At 44.4% G+C, this 17560-nt stretch overlaps 1 protein-coding gene across 4 annotated transcripts in view; it reads right to left on the bottom strand.

The window, feature by feature from the left end:
• The window catches only part of THRAP3 (thyroid hormone receptor associated protein 3), a 67145-nt gene that overhangs the window by 2440 nt on the left and 47145 nt on the right, over positions 1 to 17560 (bottom strand). For all 4 annotated transcript variants that reach the window (XM_025419898.3, XM_025419899.3, XM_025419900.3 and 1 more), the window contains 9 exons: positions 16744 to 16911; positions 11910 to 12815; positions 9681 to 10394; positions 8598 to 8770; positions 7726 to 7837; positions 6594 to 6678; positions 4487 to 4674; positions 1588 to 1783; positions 995 to 1138 (listed from right to left, as the gene is read on the bottom strand). In XM_025419898.3, the coding sequence (XP_025275683.1) occupies positions 995 to 1138; positions 1588 to 1783; positions 4487 to 4674; positions 6594 to 6678; positions 7726 to 7837; positions 8598 to 8770; positions 9681 to 10394; positions 11910 to 12815; positions 16744 to 16880 (2655 nt within the window). In that variant the 5' untranslated portion in view covers positions 16881 to 16911. The remainder of the gene's footprint in view (positions 1 to 994; positions 1139 to 1587; positions 1784 to 4486; positions 4675 to 6593; positions 6679 to 7725; positions 7838 to 8597; positions 8771 to 9680; positions 10395 to 11909; positions 12816 to 16743; positions 16912 to 17560) is intronic.

Raw genomic sequence — 17560 nt, forward strand, 5'->3', positions numbered from 1 at the left:
GTATACCCTCAGGCTGCAGGGACCAACTCAGCTAGAGGGCCAGCCGCTTCCTACCAGGACCGCTGCTCAACAGCCTAAATGGCAGGAGGCCGCCAACGCTCCTTCGGGTGGCAGACGGGGACCAGGAGGAGCAGCACGGCCGTTAATGTCTCCCCCTGTGGCAGTGCCACTCTGGCACCTACCCTGCGCCCCACCAACTGTTCCCCAGAGACAGGGCCAAGGGTCCTCTCAGAGTCTCAGAGCAGCTCCAGCCGCCCCAGAAAAGTGAAGGTGGCCGTGCCGTCGTCTACAAAACCGGTTTCCCAGCTGTGCAACTGACAACACAGACCCACACCAGCCCTTCTTGTGGGTGAGGAAGGCTCAGCTGCAAGTTTACCTTGGTTACAACACTCAGAGTCCCATCTGCTTGGACCTGAGCCTGCTTGTTGATACAGTAAGGCAGAGGACTTCCTCACTGGCAAGGTCAGCCGAGCCTAGAGGAGCCCCAACATGGGGCGGGGGGGGGCAGGAAGTGCCTGCTACCTGGAGTGATCAGCAGCTCAGGTAAGAGAAGCCTTGGTGACTTCTATTCTGGAGATAAATTCCCTCCCTCGAACAGATCCAGAGCGGTCTTATTTTGTCACTCTGGCACTAGGGAGTGACAGAGTAAACTGGGGACATGGGGGAGGGTTCTGACTCCATCCCTGGATAAAGGCTGGAGGGAGGCCGAGGGCAGATTAGCAATGAGACAAGCTCACAGGCTCAAAATGCCAGAGCAACCCTTCTTGTGTCCTGGAATCCATACACGTCTCAGACAAGGCCCGGCTACCACCTGCCAGGAGAACGTTCCTCTTGCCAGCACTGTACTGTCCCACAAGTACACACCCCCAGTGCAATACACCTGCACACGCATTTCATCACGGCTCTGGACAGACCTAGTAAAGGGCCTCGGGATCAAGCCACGGTGTGCGCCTGAGGCCCTCTGGCCCCCCTCCTGCTTATCCCAGACACATACCAGGTAATACTTCTTGCTCTTGGGTGTGTACTCAGGGTCCCACTCCTCCTCCCGGTTTCTCTTTTGAAAATCGTTGTTGCTGTTGTTGTTGTTGTTACCAGAGTAGGTGCCTCTGCCCCAGCCTCTCCCTCTGGCTCGAAATTGCTGTGGCAAGAAGTGGGGAAAAGAAGAAAGGACTGTGTCAGGAATGGACAAAAACCACCTCCTGCCTTCTGTTCAAATACTTTTCTGGCACAGAACAGTGGTCCTCTAGTCGATCTACTAGTCGACTGGCTTCTAGCCATTCCCTATCGGCTCAAGTCTGTAGCCCAGACAGAGGACGAGATGGCACAAGGCCCTCGCCACAGAGGTAGCAACGGTCAGGTAAGTGGGGAAATCTGGAGGCCAAAAGCCTCCAAACAGGCTTTCTAGGTTAAGTCATTACGAACAGAAAAATAACTACCAACAGAAAGTTTGGGGAAGAGGGGGCACCAGATTCTGGGATCTACAGCGTGGATTCCTTGTCACAGGGGGAACAAAACTAGTCATCTGACAGACACAGAACTAGAGTGGGGAGGAGCAGAGGCTGAGAGAAGGGAGAGGCAGGATCTTACAAAGGTCCCTCGAGCCCTGCCGCCTCTTTCATTTGGACCCACGAAGTCCTTGGTCCCTAGTCTTGACTTGTCAAAGCCTGTGCTGCTCTCTTCCCTCTCCTCCGTCTCTTCAGTGTACTCTTCCGCTTTGTAGGAGTGGGACGACTGGGAGGAAGAGGAGGATGATCTGGACCGGTCTCGTGCCCTCCGGTGCTTCCTATAAGAGAAGAGCCAGGGATTGGAATCACTCGGTGCTAGGGGACAGCCTGGGGTCGGGGTCGGGGTCGGGGCCTCGCTGGTAAGCCGCACAGGACAGTCCGGAGCACATCTGTGATGAGGACACTGAGGACGAGCAATCTCCAAACTAACCCCCAACTCACCCACCCAGGGTACCCACCCTCTCAATCCTGAGTCACGTCCCGTGATGCATCTGTGTGTCAGCCGGTGAACATGGGACATGCACAGCAAGAGGAACACAACCCGGCCCCGTAGAATACACACGCATGAACCAGAAAGGCAGAAGGACGCTAACACTGCATCAGGAGCCACGATGTATCTGGAACCACTTGTACTGCCACTTGTTTTGTGCTTTGTTACTTTAGTTCTCATAGACAGAACACTATCTGCCTGATGGCCTGTCCTTAGGACTGAAGCAACGACATGCTCCGACACAGGACAGTGGCACAGCAGGCCGGCAGTAAACGGCAACTACGGTTATCCAGTATTTATAAGAGCTGAGCAGAGCAGAGAGAGCCCGGGTTCAGACCTTGCTCTAATTGTACCACGACTCCACATACCATCTCTCACTGAGCTCAAACCGGGTCTGGCCAAACTCTTCCCAGAGAGATTTCCCTCCCTTCCCTTCATCGGAGAGAAATTACAGACTAGGGCAAATGAGCTTATTACAATGAGTCACTGTCTATGTACTAGAGTCGGTGCCAGCCCTGCCATGTGCTAATGGAGGTTACTGGCGGCCTGTAAGGTGGCAGGAAGGCCAAGCTCCCAGCAGTAGAGGACGACGTACAGGGAGAAGCTGGCCAAGTGCCAGGAACCTCTCTCTCTCTCACCGTCCTCCTCCATCATGCAAAGCATCCTGCCAGCCCTCTCTCCCACCACACTCCCCGGCATTTGAGAAACTCAAGAACTTAAATACTGAAACCCTAGTGGTTTTTTCTAGCATTTTCTCACAAACTGGGGAATTCAAAGTTATTGTCATAGGATTTTTATAACTCAGATGTGGAATTCCTGACCCCTATAAATCAGTGCTATTTTAAGAGGTTTTAATAAAGAAGATTCCACGGTTGCCTGGGTGGCTCCGTTCATGAAGCGTCTGCCTTCAGCTCAGGTCATGATCCCGGGGTCCCTGGGTCCTGGGATTGAGCCCCGAGTTGGGGTCCTTGCTCAACAAGGAGTCTGCTTCTCCCTCTTCCTCTGCCCCTCCCCGCAGCTTATGCTCTTGCTCTCAAATAAATAAAATCTTAAAAGAAAGGGGGAAAAAAGACTCCAAATGGCCCTAGATTTGAGTCCCAGCACCACCTTTTATTACTTGTGTGACCTTGGTTGAATTATTCTTCAGTCATATGAGAAACAGTTCTTGTAAACTGAGGTATGACCCATGATGAGAACTATCATCTTTCTTCTTGCCCCAATCAGAGAATACTAAGGTTTCAAGGTTACACAGCAAGTCAGAGGCAGAGGCAAGTGTTTCAGGGAAAGGAATAAGGATCAATAATCCAGACCCGACCCGGAGATGTTTGTGGGGTTCTGCTTCTTTTCCACCAAAAGCAGCGCTTAGGACTACTGTACCACCACTTCCGCTCCCTGTTGACCATTATCAGGTTCCTTATCAACAGACAGCCCTGAAAGCTGCCAGGGCTCCCAAGGTACAAGGAACAACACAGACAGGGAGACAAAGTGGAACAGAACATCTGTGTTTTATGTCAGCTGAGAATTGTGTCATCTTCGAGAAATCATCATGAGCTTATCTTTCCAATGGGCAAAATGGGTACCACACCAAGTGTCCAACTTATCTCAAAGGATTGTTATCAGGAAATGGGCACGAAAGTGGTTTCCGACCGAAGTTCACAAACAGCAAAAGTGGTGCTGCTTCACACTACTCAAAGTGTAGGGCTTCAACTCTTCCACGTTTAATGAGACATGACTGAAAAGTCATGGCATGTTCACAGATATAAACAGAAATGACAAGACCTTGGCATGAATGCTGCCCTATGAACTTCGACAATGCTACCTTTGTTTAAAAAATATTTGGAACACCTCACTTGGAAGTGTCTGTGAAACTAGTTCTTAAAAGATGACCAATCTTCCTATTTAGTTTCATCCTATTTCTTTGACAGAACAATGTTATTAACTAGCCAACAGCATCGAGCCACTTCTAAAACAATCTCCCCGTGAAGATTTGTGATGAAAAAGAACCTATCAAAGAAAATGTCTAACACAACCCAAAAGAAATGCCCAAGTGTTTTTCCACTCTGTCCCTATAGCCAAATTAAATGCCCATCTCCGGGATCCCTGGGTGGCGCAGTGGTTTGGCGCCTGCCTTTGGCCCAGGGCACAATCCTGGAGACCCGGGATCGAATCCCACTTCGGGCTCCCGGTGCATGGAGCCTGCTTCTCCCTCTGCCTGTGTCTCTGCCTCTCTCTGTGTGTGACTATCATTAAAAATAAATAAATAAATAAATAAATAAATAAATACCCATCTCCTAGGGGGCTTACTTTGATGCAGAAGTTCTGTTTTCAAGCAGGAACCTTACTTGACAGGTACATGGTATAAAAGAAGACACTGCTATCATCCCTAACCCTGAACTTCTCTGGCCTGGGTGGTCTGCTACACAGCCCAGAAGGAGCAGACAAGAGAACTCACTCAGGAGGAGTCTGAATGAAGTAACAGGGGCTTACGTACTTCTGCTTCTTTGATCCTTTGTGAGTTTTCTCTGTTTTCTCAGCTGATCTTTCCCTTGAGTGGCTTGAGTCTCGGGAATCCACTGATTCTCTTGATTTACCTCGTTTAAGATCTCTCTCCTTATGTTTTTTACGACGTTCAATATCAAGGCGGAGATCAACAGGATCATCTTTGTATTTTCCCTCAGCCTGCCAAAAGAGACGTCAAAATTAAGGTTTTTGGGATTCAGGACTGCCAATTCAACCACCCTACAAGTTGTGGTTTCTACTCCAATGGAGCGGTGCAAAGGAAGCACTACAAGTGTGAAACACCTCACCCAAGCTTGGGAGGGATACAAGATATCCCATAGATGTCCCTTCCTGAAGGTCCCTCACAGAATCCAAACCAGTTCTCTAAAATGATGATGACTGCCTTCTGAAAATGCTAAGACACTGATCTTGCCTGGTTTCCTCTGTGGCCCAGTGATAACACTGGCTAGCCTACACGCTGAGTAGGCCAAAATCAGCTTTAGAAGGTGGCTGGTTAGGCTGACTCAGGCCTAGTCACCACCAAAAGTGGAAATGTTGGTGTCGTGTCATCCTTCCCTACCTACACTGTGGCAACCACCATGGGTTTATCCTCTCCTTGGAATTAGCTCTGCAACAGACTGTGGGACTCTTTGGCAACCTTCCAAAATACTTAGTTATGTTGAGAAATTGGTTTAGAAAACAGGGAATCTCAAAAATCACAAGGGAGAATTCACAAGTGGCAATCCAGGTTGACATTTGTCTTAAAAAGGAAAAAAACACCAGCAAAAAAGGGAAAGCAAACTCTCTTTTTGCTGACTTCCTTAGTAAGTCAAACCCCCCAGGGCTGTGCATTGCGGATACAGCAACAGCAGCACTGTGTGCCCCAAACCAGAGCGAGTGCTTTCCACAGCCCTAGGGACACTCAGAGCTCAGAAGGCCAGGTGGATTCAGGGACATTAAGCACGAGGACTTGCCTCAGAAGAAGTAAAACCTCCCTAAAAGAAGAAGGAATGGGCAGTTCACTCCATATTAACATCTCACACAAACTACTAAGCTTTTTGATGAAATAAAGTTTAATTTTATCGTGTTCATTTTTGAGAAGGAATGAGGACTCTGTACCCTCCAAAGACCCAGAAAAGGGGCAGGTGCTGCTTTGAGGCCGTGCACCCACAGCACCTCTATGGAGTGCCTACTCCCAGGAGGGCCCAGGAGGCTCAGAGGGTAAGCGCTTTTCTGCTGTCTCAAAGCCTTGCATTTCACAGGGTCAGTGCCAACCTGGTGGGCACGTGGAGAAAAAGAAAAGGGGGACGGGAGAGAAGAGAGACTGTGCAGAGGGCCTCTCATCACATTCAACTATCGAGACAAATTCGTTTGAAGACCTGAAGAGTTTCTTTAGAAAAGGTTTTAGCAGCACTGCAAGAGCCATCTTTAATTTTAAGTTTCAACTGCATATGTAAATGAAAGTCAATAAATACTAAGAGACTTAAAAAAAACAACCAAATCTATTATTTCATAGTAAAAGATTGCATACAAGCTGTAACCTCTTAATAACTATGTTTTGCGTGCACATCACTGCAAATGTAGCTGGGCTATCAAAATAATGTTTAGCTTTAAAGTAACAGTAACTGACAGATGATAAATATGGTACAATGTTAGAAAAAAAAACTGGACTAGCTGTTTAAAACAGTCTACCATGTTAAGATATGAATATTTCACTCTCCTCTGACATGCATGTCTTTTTGAAATCATGGTTGGAAATAGTGCATGTAATATAGTTGATTTGATAATACTTACAAGCAGAAAAATATCACAAAAAGTTTCTTCTCTCATCATGGGCACTTGTTCCAAAACTCCTCTCTTTTTTTTCTCAAGCTCACCTCAATAGACTTTGGGGTCATTTACCATATTCTAACCACTTCACAAAGGTTGTTGATACATTTAATAAAAATTAACCCTTTGTAGTTCATTTTTAGAATTATGCCCATCCTTAAAAGAAAAACACAAACTTAAGTAGAGAGTAATTTAAACAAACACATTTCTGTCAAGTTCATGCCCAACGCACTCATTTTGTTGGAATTACGATCAAAGCAACAGTTCACCTTGTAGCCAGGTTCCCGTGGACTTTTCATTTCATCATGAGCCAAACCATGTTTTCTGAATGTACTGGGAGAAATGTCTATCCTCCTGAAAATTGAAAACAGAAAAATTGTTTAACATCCCATAATGTGAATATACTACTGGTGATATTTTAGTTCCTCAGTAGGGTAATAGAATCCTTGGTTTTCCATTTGATTATGTTTCATAACTTACACACATACACGTACACATAACTTACATTCTTTGCTTATATATTTAGACTCTCCCATAGGCATGTTTGTGTGCACACACACCCCAACTTCTCAGTCAAATTCAAACTGAAGGAACTTCTTACTCCTTCCCAGCACTGTTACAGCCAGGAAGGACTCACCTACACCCACGCCTATAATCTCAAGTTCACATCAAGATTATCCATGCCCTGCTAACCTCAAAGAGTAGTTTTCGTCTTGGGCATAAGAATATAATGGCCCATTATTTATTGTGAGATAAGGCCTAGGTAAGAAAATCGCCTGGCACATACATGCATCCCAAAGACCCTAAACCCAAGACTGTTGTAGAAACATGGTTCTCTTACCTACTGCCAACAGGTCTAATAGTTGACTATTACGAAATTAAAGATAGAGACAAGTGTGTCTCTAGACAAAGCCCCTGTTTGCTGAAAACCCTCACACAACTGAACGGCGGTGGTATTCTTTAAATCTCCTGGGCTTTTGAACCCTTAGACAAAAATCCTACGTGCTCTCCCACCCACTGGAGTTCTTCCAAAGGAAGAACTGGTATATGGAACACATGTGTTGCTTAAAGAAATTTAACATTTACTCCACCTATGGAAAGTTCACAGTGGTCTCAGGTTACCATTTGCCAGCTCCCAAGAATACAAGGATTCATCTATATCAAAAGGCCAGTCTTCCTCAGGCCCAAAGTGGGAAACTAGTCATCAAGGCATGTTCTTTTTCTTTTTTTGACATGTTCTTTCCACTCAAACTACAAACGCTCACTGCTATCCTAAAGTCTGGAGAACGTTTACCCTAAATTCTGCTGCTAAGGCACCTCACATTAACAAAAACAAGCTGAGTTTATTATCTAATGAGCAATCTTTTGTGGCTACCTCCACTGTAAGGCCAAAGTCCTCACCTGTGTATCTCTGGGCTTTTCTTGTTTTTAGCTGCCTCCTGCTCAGTTCCTCTCTTTAGGTATTTAGTAAAGCGCTCATGCAATGTCATTCCTGAGGACCCAAAGTGATGCTCTGTGGGAATTCAAAGAACATATTATGCTACCAAAGGCAGACACAATATTCAACTGTTCTGCATGAACCTGCAGCCACAGAGATGTGACTCCAGTAGTCAAATCCATGTAACACACACACACTGAAAAAAGGAAGGAGAAACGGCTGGCTCAGATACAATCCAGCATCGGCCACTAGATTTCCATTGCTGCTCCCTTGTCTTAGGACGTGGATACAAGGAAACCTACAGCTTACTTCTCTGTGACTCACAGCACCACCTCCCACTGGAGTTTAAGTTTCAGGTAGAACCTGTAACTGGCCCAACCCGGCTGCTGTTATCACTTCTTCCCACCACTCCCCAACCTGCCCACCTCAGTTGTGCCCAGGACATGGTAGGATAAGGTGGAGAAAAAATTCACACAAGGTCTCTGAGAGACCTCTAGAGGCTTTCCAGCTGTTAGACAGGAAAAAAGACAGAGATGCTGGAAATGTCACTTTTCATACTTCCTTCTTCAAGCATTTTGAACCTTATGTGAAGGATTTTTACCTATTCTCATGATCACAGGTTACTAGCATTTCGAAATGTTCAACTGTGTAATTAAAAAAATGGAAACAACTCCTTGGAAGGAATTTCCTTTGAGCCAGTCCTTGGCTTCAAAGGCCTTTTTGATGAGATAAAGGGTCCCCAAAGGCTCCCTTACGCAGCCACTCATCCCTCTGCTTGTGGCAGAGGAAGCCAGCCACAGAGAGGGAGCCGGCAGCAGGCTGGGTCTGCACTCACCTTTTACGTGGTGAACAATGGTCACTATATGCTGGGCAAACAGTTCAGAGGGGCTCCGCTGAGACTGAGCTGACTGTATGTGCTGGAAAATGGAACGAAATTCCTGTTCCTTTTTGTTGCTATGGACTAGGTCTCGACAAAGCTTGCGTTCCTGAGCCAATAAGCCACTTGGTCTGAAAAAGAAACATAGGGAGGCCCAGTGTAACAAGATATACAGAAAGTCAAAACATTTAAACCCTAAAAATGCAATGCTTTTTTTCCCTGAGTTTTAAACTTATCCCCAAAGCTGCTTCTTACTTCCCACCCAAGTTCAAAGTAACCTCAGTGGACCATTAACTGTAGGAAAAGATATCCAAAATCTCTCTCCCTCCTTTTCCCCCTGGGAGTCTTTAGAAGGAACAGACAGGCTGGGCAAAGTGCTGAACTTCAAGGACTGTTTTCAAAGTCACAGCGGTTTTAACACACACGACAAACGGAAAAGTATTTTAAAGATCAACTAGTTTGGCCAGCCAGGGTCACTGGCTCAGTGAAGGGACACAGTGGAGTGAGACATGACCAGAATGCTGCTTGGGTGGACTTCCAACAGGATGTCAGCCTGCGCCCGAACACTCTCAAGTTTGGCCACGTACCCCTCCCCCCCTCAGTCCTGACGTTAATACTGGGATGCTATTTGATGGGAGTCTATAATAATAGACTTTGGTAACCTAGCTAAGAATGGAGAAATAGATTCTGGAAGGCTCCAGAGGCAAAATCACCTTAAGCACTTGGCGGCGGGGGGGGGGGCGCGCATGATGATACAGGGAGTGGGGTAGTGGATAAAGGTGGGGACCCAACAGCCAGAAAGCCTGGCACTGAACACTGAAAGGTGCTTTACCATCCCCAGGATATTGCCCCTGACATGTAACTGCTCAGTGACATGCACTCCTCCACTGAAAACAGGTGGACGTTATCAGCACCGAAACTTGGGATAGTAGGGGAAATACAGGAGGGGACCTGGCCTGGCTCCAGAACATCCCCAGGGAGAGGGGTTAGGAGATGCCCCTTGGACCACTAAAGCCCCAAGGGTAAAGGACTACATCTCACCTTGCAAGGTCCTCATCAAAAGAGTCCATCCGGACATTGACCTGGGCCTCTCGAGTAATGGAAAAGGAAGACTTCCCTGTGGAAAAGTCTCCCTTGGCTCCTAGCTTCTCTCGGCTTTCAGAGGTCTTTCTCAGGGGAGGTGACGAGCTTTTCTCCTGGACTGCTTTGTAAGCGGTCACTCGGAAATTCTTTTCAGGCACGAACCCTCTGTGCCCACTTTCGGTTCTCTTGGGCCCTCCCCGATCCTCCTTTTTGGATCTCTCAGAGAAAGATTCCTCCTCCAGCTCCTCTGTTTTCCTCTGCTTTTCCTTCCCTGGTGGCGCATACACCAGGCCCTCCCATTTGCCTGACTTCTCCTCCTCCTGGTTTTTGTTTGCACCTGCTATGACTTTCGACATAAATTTGGGTTCATCATCAAACTCCGATTCCTTCCTTCCCTTAGCTTTGTCCTTATCTTGATCATCCATGTCGTCCTTATGGAAGTCGGCCATCTTCTTCTCAAAGTCATCTCGAAGCTTATACCTTTTGGGAGACTGGCTACCCCGAAAAGACTTCTCGGTATCAGTTTTGGGAGCAAATGGATCAGATTTCATTTTTGTATCACCCAAGCCTGTATCAGAGAAGCTCCCTTTCTCTTTCATTTTCTCTTTATCGGTATTGGTTTGTTTCTGCTCCTTATCTTTTCCATTCTCTGTCTTCTGTTCTTCTAGGTACCTAGTTATGAAAACACAAGGGAGACACAAAAGAGGCTCTTTCAGCACCTGATCTAAAACAGCACCATTTGGTCTTGTGTTTTTGATTCTCTGAACAAACATCTTGTGGATTCCAATGTTACCAAAGGATTTTCTACTTGGTTACTTTCTAGTAATTTCTGAAAAGTGGTCCTCCACAGATCTATGAACTTGGATGCCATTTAAGAGAAAAATACATGGTCCGCGGAGTTGTCTTTCAAGAGCAACCAAAAAGAAAACAGCAAATGTAACTTTTAGGATACTAAAAAACAAAAACCTACTTACCTGTAAGTGGTCTAGGAAAAAAAAAATTAAGGTCTTATCCAACCTTCACTCAGTCACTTAAAATCTGCTTTCAGCAAAGTTAATATAGAATGTTCAACCTTGGACTGTTTTTGCTTTTATACAACTCACATTTGGAAATACAAGTCTCAAAAGAGACTTCATGTTTGCTTCAAGTCACCTAGAAGATCTAAATATGAAATATACTGCGAACACAAATAAAAACAAAATACAAGTTAATGGGGGAAGGGGGCAAAAACCATCCTACTCGTTCTTACGGAAAAGCAGAGCTCATGCCCGAGTCTCCTAATGAGACTCCCGTCCCGGAAGGAACCACACTTACACTTTAACGCAGAGTTACTTACTGAAGGCTCAAAAGTTCAGAGGCTGAACATCTCATTTGTACCATAATGAAGAAAGTCAAATTAATTTACAGCTGCATTACTATGGCAAGGGATAGGAGGGAATCAAAGAATATGCTAATAAGGGGAGGGGAACCACCTGCCCCGTAAATCCCTCTTGCCAACCTGGTCCCAATGCAACTTCCTTGTTCCATCTCTGCCATCCCAATCCATCCAACCACACAAACAAAGATTCAGGTTCCAACTCACCGTGTCCCCCAGAGCAGAAAGACAGAAGCACGGTCCCGTCCTCTCCTAACACGCAGCCTGGTTGGCTTCTACTGGGACACACACCCACCTTGTGATTTTAAAACAAGGGCTTCCTGGACTAAGCCTCGGGCTTTCCCATTCTGCCCAGTCTCCTCAACTGGAGGGTGTGAGGGTACGAGGTGTAGCTCTTCACCATGGTGGGCTGATGCAGATCGATCACAGTAGATGGTGGGTCTACAGGGTCTAACAGCTCCAATGGCCACTCATTTTGGCAAAGACCATATTTTTTTTGATAGCTGACCCACAAATCTCTACTGTTCTCTGGCTTACATTGGTAGAATCCAAGGCAAATTTTAAATGTGAAAACATCATTGCAGAGCAGTCTAAAGCAACTTTATGCTGCAATACAAATTCAGGAAGGTAGGAAAGCTAGTGTTAAGCTAAAGTTTTCCTTGAGTGGTGCTTTTCAAGTTTGCTAATGCAGAGTTTAGGAGACGGGGATTACCTTATTACCATTAATCAGAACTCTAACTTAGATCACATTACAATTAAACTGCCGGCTGGTGAGATAAAAACATAACCAGGCAGGGAAAAGAGATACTTGCCTTTTTGTATAGGCTGCTCCTCCTGGAGCAGTAGACTCCTCCTTCTGAGACGAGCCATACGTGGAGCCAGTGGCCGGTGGACTCTTACCCACAGGGCTCTTTTTGGATGGACTCAAGGACCCAGAGCCATGATCGAATGGACTTTGGTGTGTTCCAGCCTGGTACCCAGCACCACTCTGCAGAGTTGAGCCCATCTGGGATGTGTTGGAAAGTGGCGGGCTAGGTTTTGGCACAGGGCTAGGACGGGGTGAGCGCCGCCTCACCACCACAGACTGGAGTGGGCTTTTGAGAGCAGGGCTTCGCTCCCGGGGACTCAACTCAGAAACTGCAGAGGCCCGTGATGCAGAACCAGCACTGTAAGTGGTGGCATCTGGCCATGGTTTCGAGCTGTCAGATGCTTTTGTATCTTGAGAGGTGCCTCCAGAGAACGTCTGCTCCTTGGCCTCATCACCTTGGTTATCCCCGGCAGCCTGAGATGGCCGGCTATCCTTGGAAGAGGACTTTTTCTCCTTTGCAGACTTGCGCTTAGAAGATTCCACTCGGCTGTGGTTGGAGGAAGAACGAGAGGATGAGGAGCGCCTTGACCTGTCAGAGGAAGACTTATCGGAGTTTCTAGAATGGCTCCTGGACCTTGGTGAAGGGGACCTTCTCTTTGGGGACCGGGATCGGGAACGGCCCCGACGAGGACTGTATGCTTGCCGGTAATTCTGCCAATTTGAGCGGTAGTTTCCATAGCCACCTCGGTTATACTGGCCCCACGGATAAAAGCCTCTGTTGCGCCCACGGAAATAATAGGGCCTTCTGTAGCCTCTGTTGTGACCTCGGAAATCCCGATTCTGATATACTCTTGGGTGATTTCTCTCTCTGTTATGAGCTGGAGAATATGATCTGGAACGAGACCTAGAACTGAAAAGGGGAATGGGGGAAATATTTGAATTTTCGACACAAGCCTTTTAAGAAATACCTGCCAACAAAGATATATAATAATTTGAAATCTTGTCCTTATATATTTCCAGTTTTGTTCTCAAAGAAAGGGCACAAACTTAAATACTTAATCCCACTGCTGACCCACATTAAGTACAAAAATATAGATTGAGAATCACTTAAACAAATGATTCACTGAGACTGCTTCATTAATACTGTAGCACATTTTAAACAAATATATTTCTACAGTGACTAAAAGAATATCAAATGCTCTTAATGTAGCTAAGTAAGTAAAACCACTTTATACAAATTGCTTAGTTTCACAGAGGACTGTACACATCCCTTGGTCACTGAAGTCAGAAGAATACAAGCATGGGTCCGTAGACACAGCTGCAGACTGTGCAGGTCTTCTGGCCTCTATACTGGTGTAACACCCTACTCCTCATCCTATTCGGCCCTGTCTGTGCAGTTACTTTCTTAGATTCCACTAAGACCCAGGATTGTAAATACACAGTTCTAATCAAAGAACACTTAAGTAGGAACTTGGACAATGCAACTGCTCAAAGCTTAAAATAATTCACTGTAATCAAGTCAGCAAAAGATAGAAATAATGGTTTTTGACTGAAGACCTGGAAATGGTCTCACCACTCAGGTCAAGTTTCTGTTGTTGATCTATAAGATCCTACCTAGGTGCCACAAGAGGGCACCATCTGACCATAAGACATCCAAGGACACACCAGGTTATTCACCAAAGAAACTACAAAATCACCCCTCTTCCCATATCACTACCCACACATCTTTCTTCAAGTCAACCTAAGGCCTAGTGGTGTGTTCTTCATTCAACAGTATGGATCTATAACTGGGCAAAGGCACATTTTCAGGACCACCAGGATTCAGCAGTGACCTAACATTGTAAAAATTACATGTTTATGAACGCTAGGCCTGTCAATGACCAGGAGGTTTGTTTCCATCAGAAAGCCAAAAACTGTTATTTGTTGGTATAAAAATCTCCTGGGGTCTTTGGATACCTGATGTGCCTTGTCAACTATGATACAGATCATTCACGTTAACCATTCTTCCTGAGTAATTACGTAAAAATTACTTCCTTCCAAAAATATTTTTTCACATTTAGAATAAAAATCCTTCGGTTAATCAGAACTTTTCGTATTAGACCTAACTAATGTATCTAATGTATTTTAGTATTAGACCTAAAAACATATGTTACATTTTGTTTGCTTGTTTTATAAATAACTACATTCAGCACATGTGAGAGATCTTAACAAACGATGTTTATTATTTATGAAGAAATTTACATTTAATTTAATCTGAAGGAGACAAAGTGGGATTGATCTTCCACTGCTTATTACCCATGGTGCTCAGTCACACTGGCAAAAAAATGCATCCTACTGCTGGTTGTTAACAGTTGCTATTTTAGTACAATTAAAAAAAACTTACCTTCCATACTTTTCATTCGAAAACAGTAACAATATAAGAAAAGAAGGAAGAGGCAGATGCAGGCTATGAAACTGACCATGACCCGATTAAATGGCTATACTTGAGGGAGGTGATGCACCACCAGCACTAAGGAGGGTTTAATTCATGTTCCCATCCTCAGAGGCTACTGCTGCTTCTGTCACCAATTACTAGTGAGGGCCCTGTGGCATACTGCATCCAAAACCCGCAGTCATTGCACAGATGCAGGAACATGAGTCTCTGCAGATTGCAAATGAAGTTATTTACGAGAAGTCACTTAAAAGGATACAGTCTGTGAAATACAAGGAAAACAATCAGTTTTCTCCAATTCTGTAGAACTCAGCAGTTAAGTAAATTTAAAGGCATGGTTTCTCAAACTCTGGATAGTATACTTTCCTTGTAGGAGAGGGAAAACAAAAGAAAAAAAAATCATGGAACAGATAAGCCAAAATAAAAATTGAACATCCAGTGGCAAATTTATCTGTTTCTAAAAAACAGAGATGTCAGACTAGAGTATAAAAACATGTTTTCTAGTGGAGAAAATCCTCCAAAATAACAGTCTTCTCAGCATAAGATAGCATGTAAAGTGGCTCTAAGAACTACCCCAACACATACTGCCCAAGATATTTTTCCCTCGTTTGCCAAGTCAATGACCATGCCAAATAATCTGTAGAATAAGAAGAGATCTATCTAGACAGATCTGCCCAGAATTCCAGTTATCACAGATACTTCAGAGCTGGTTGGCATTATTCAATTTGGTTTGTGTCCACTCAATTCTGTCACTCAGTTTTGGTTGTATAGCTTCTAGTTTTTGAGTCAATTACTTAATTTCCATTTACTCGATTAAGTTTTACAGTGTTACCATTCAGAACCAACTCAGCTAACCTGAAATTTAAGTGGCCCAAATCCAAAGACTCTGGGTGCAAGGGAGGAGGAGTTACTACAAGTCACTGTTCAACTCCATATCTTGATAGCAACTTCCTAAGATAGATATAAATATATTTAGTAGGTTTCGCTATTCTTTTTTCAGGGAGGTGAAAAGTGGGATAGATTTTTACTTATATAGACTCTCACATAATTGGGCAACAATCTCTAGCCTACGGCTTGAACTAAGTTTGGTATAAAAACGCATGCTCAAAAAACAGAAGAGGCCATGACTCATTATCCTCAAGGTGTAATGTTATCTTTAAAAATAAAAAGATCTATAGTGTTTTTGTTTGAGGGAGAGACTCCCTATATTCTACTTTATATCAGATTCATTAATATTTGTGCATGCCAACTTTTTACTCACTCTCTGGTCTCAAATGAACTTTTAGCCAGGCCTCTCACAGATTCCATTTAAGAATTACCTTGTTCTTGTCGGGAAGAAAAAAAAAGAATCCCACCAAACATCTCTTTAAGATGTTTTAGAAGGACTACACAGGACTATGGGAAAAAGAATGCAGCTTAATAACTACTTTTCCTGAGGTTTAAATTTCATAATCAGTTCATTTAACAAAAAAATTCTAGATACTCAGGTGAAATAAAGAGCAGGGGGTGGTTTCCAAGTGGTGAAACTGGAGAGACTGGACAAAGTATATCTCCTTGCCTGGTGCAATTATGACGAAAGGAACAAAACTATGCACGTTACCCCCATTTAAATATACGGACATTCACATGTAGAAACTTGTATATACTAAAAAGCTCTTGTCTACTCACAAAGGAAAATTAAAACAGTTTTAAAGAAAGAAAACCCCAACTCCCAAACATCAAAAGAGGAAAGGCACTGGAGGTTCAGCATCTTCTTCTAAAACAGAACTGAAATCAAGAAATCCAGCTGAAGATGTGAATTCTGACTGAATTAATGAATAGTGATAATCAGTTTAAAAGAATTATTTGTACACTTAGGCACAGTGATGTCTACAAGAGTGATTTCTAGATAGCTTTGCCGAATTTTACTAAATAGAGCTTGTTAGTAACTGGCACATCAGGTGTACACAAATGACTCTCGTTAAGTTTTTAAGGTTTAATTATGGTAGCGTTAACAAGGCTTCTCTCCTCGCAATGTTGATCATACTATTATCCTCTTAGCTATTCTTTCTTTGCCGATGATGCATATAAACTTTGGTCCAAAGCCTCCAAAAATATTTCAGGAAAAAACAATCGGGTGTAGAAGATTTGAAGCAAGCAGCTCAGATAAAAAAACAAAATACTGTCTTCCAAAGTAGATGAGAAATGGTACATGCTGGCAGAGGAAAAAAGGAATTAGGCAAACAGCATGGCAATCAAAGGTAATTTGGATTTGCAGCATTTGAAGAGACCCGTAATATCTTACAGCCCAACCCTCTAACTTAGGTCAACTCACTCCAGCTGATACAGAGAGTCTAGCAAAAGATCTCCAGAGACCCACAATGACCAGTGCAATGGTTATTGTGATATGCAATTACAAACCCCTTACCTCAGCCTGCGCTTCCTTGAACGAGAGACAGATCGACTTCGGGACCGAGACTTCGAAAATGAACGAGAACGAGACCTTGATGCAGATCTTGAGCGAGAAGATCGAGATCCAGACTTGGATTTGTTTGTTTTTGACATCTCTGAAGAGAGGGTCACTTTTCAATTATACCTAAAATAAGAAAACAGATTCAAACAGATGAGAGAATACTTTTGCAAACTTGAGCTTCTCTGGACATTTAGAAACAATTTAAAAAAAAAAAAAAAAAACAGATAAAATGACTGAGGGGCAGCCTGGGTGGCTCAGTAATTCAGCGCCGCCTTCAGCTCAGGGCATGATTCTGGAGACCCAAGATAGAGTCCATCAGGCTCCCTGCATGGAGCCTGCTTCTCCCTCTGCCTGTGTCTCTGCCTCTCTCTGTGTATCTCTCAGGAATAAATAAATAAAATCTTAAAAAAAAAAAAAAGATAAAATGACTGATAAAAACACTTTGCCCTTCTATCAAGATGAATTTCTATGTTAATCATACTTTAATTTAAAAAAATGTTTCAGGGGCACCTTGATGGCTCAGCTGGTAGAGCATGCAACTCTCAATCTCCGGGCTGTGAGTTCTGTGATGGGCAATGGAGGCTTACTTTTAAAAAAATAAATAAATAAAAAATTTTAAAGGAGGATTTCTGAGGCACCTGGGTGGCTCAGTCAGTTGAGCATCTGCCTTCAGCTCAGGTCATGATCCCAAGGTCCTGGGATTGAGCCCCACATCAGGCTCCCTGCTCAGCGGGGAGTCTACTTCTCCTTCTGCCCCTCTCCCCCCCCACCC

Source organism: Canis lupus, chromosome 15 (assembly GCF_003254725.2).
Source record: "Canis lupus dingo isolate Sandy chromosome 15, ASM325472v2, whole genome shotgun sequence".
Lineage (NCBI taxonomy): Eukaryota > Metazoa > Chordata > Mammalia > Carnivora > Canidae > Canis > Canis lupus.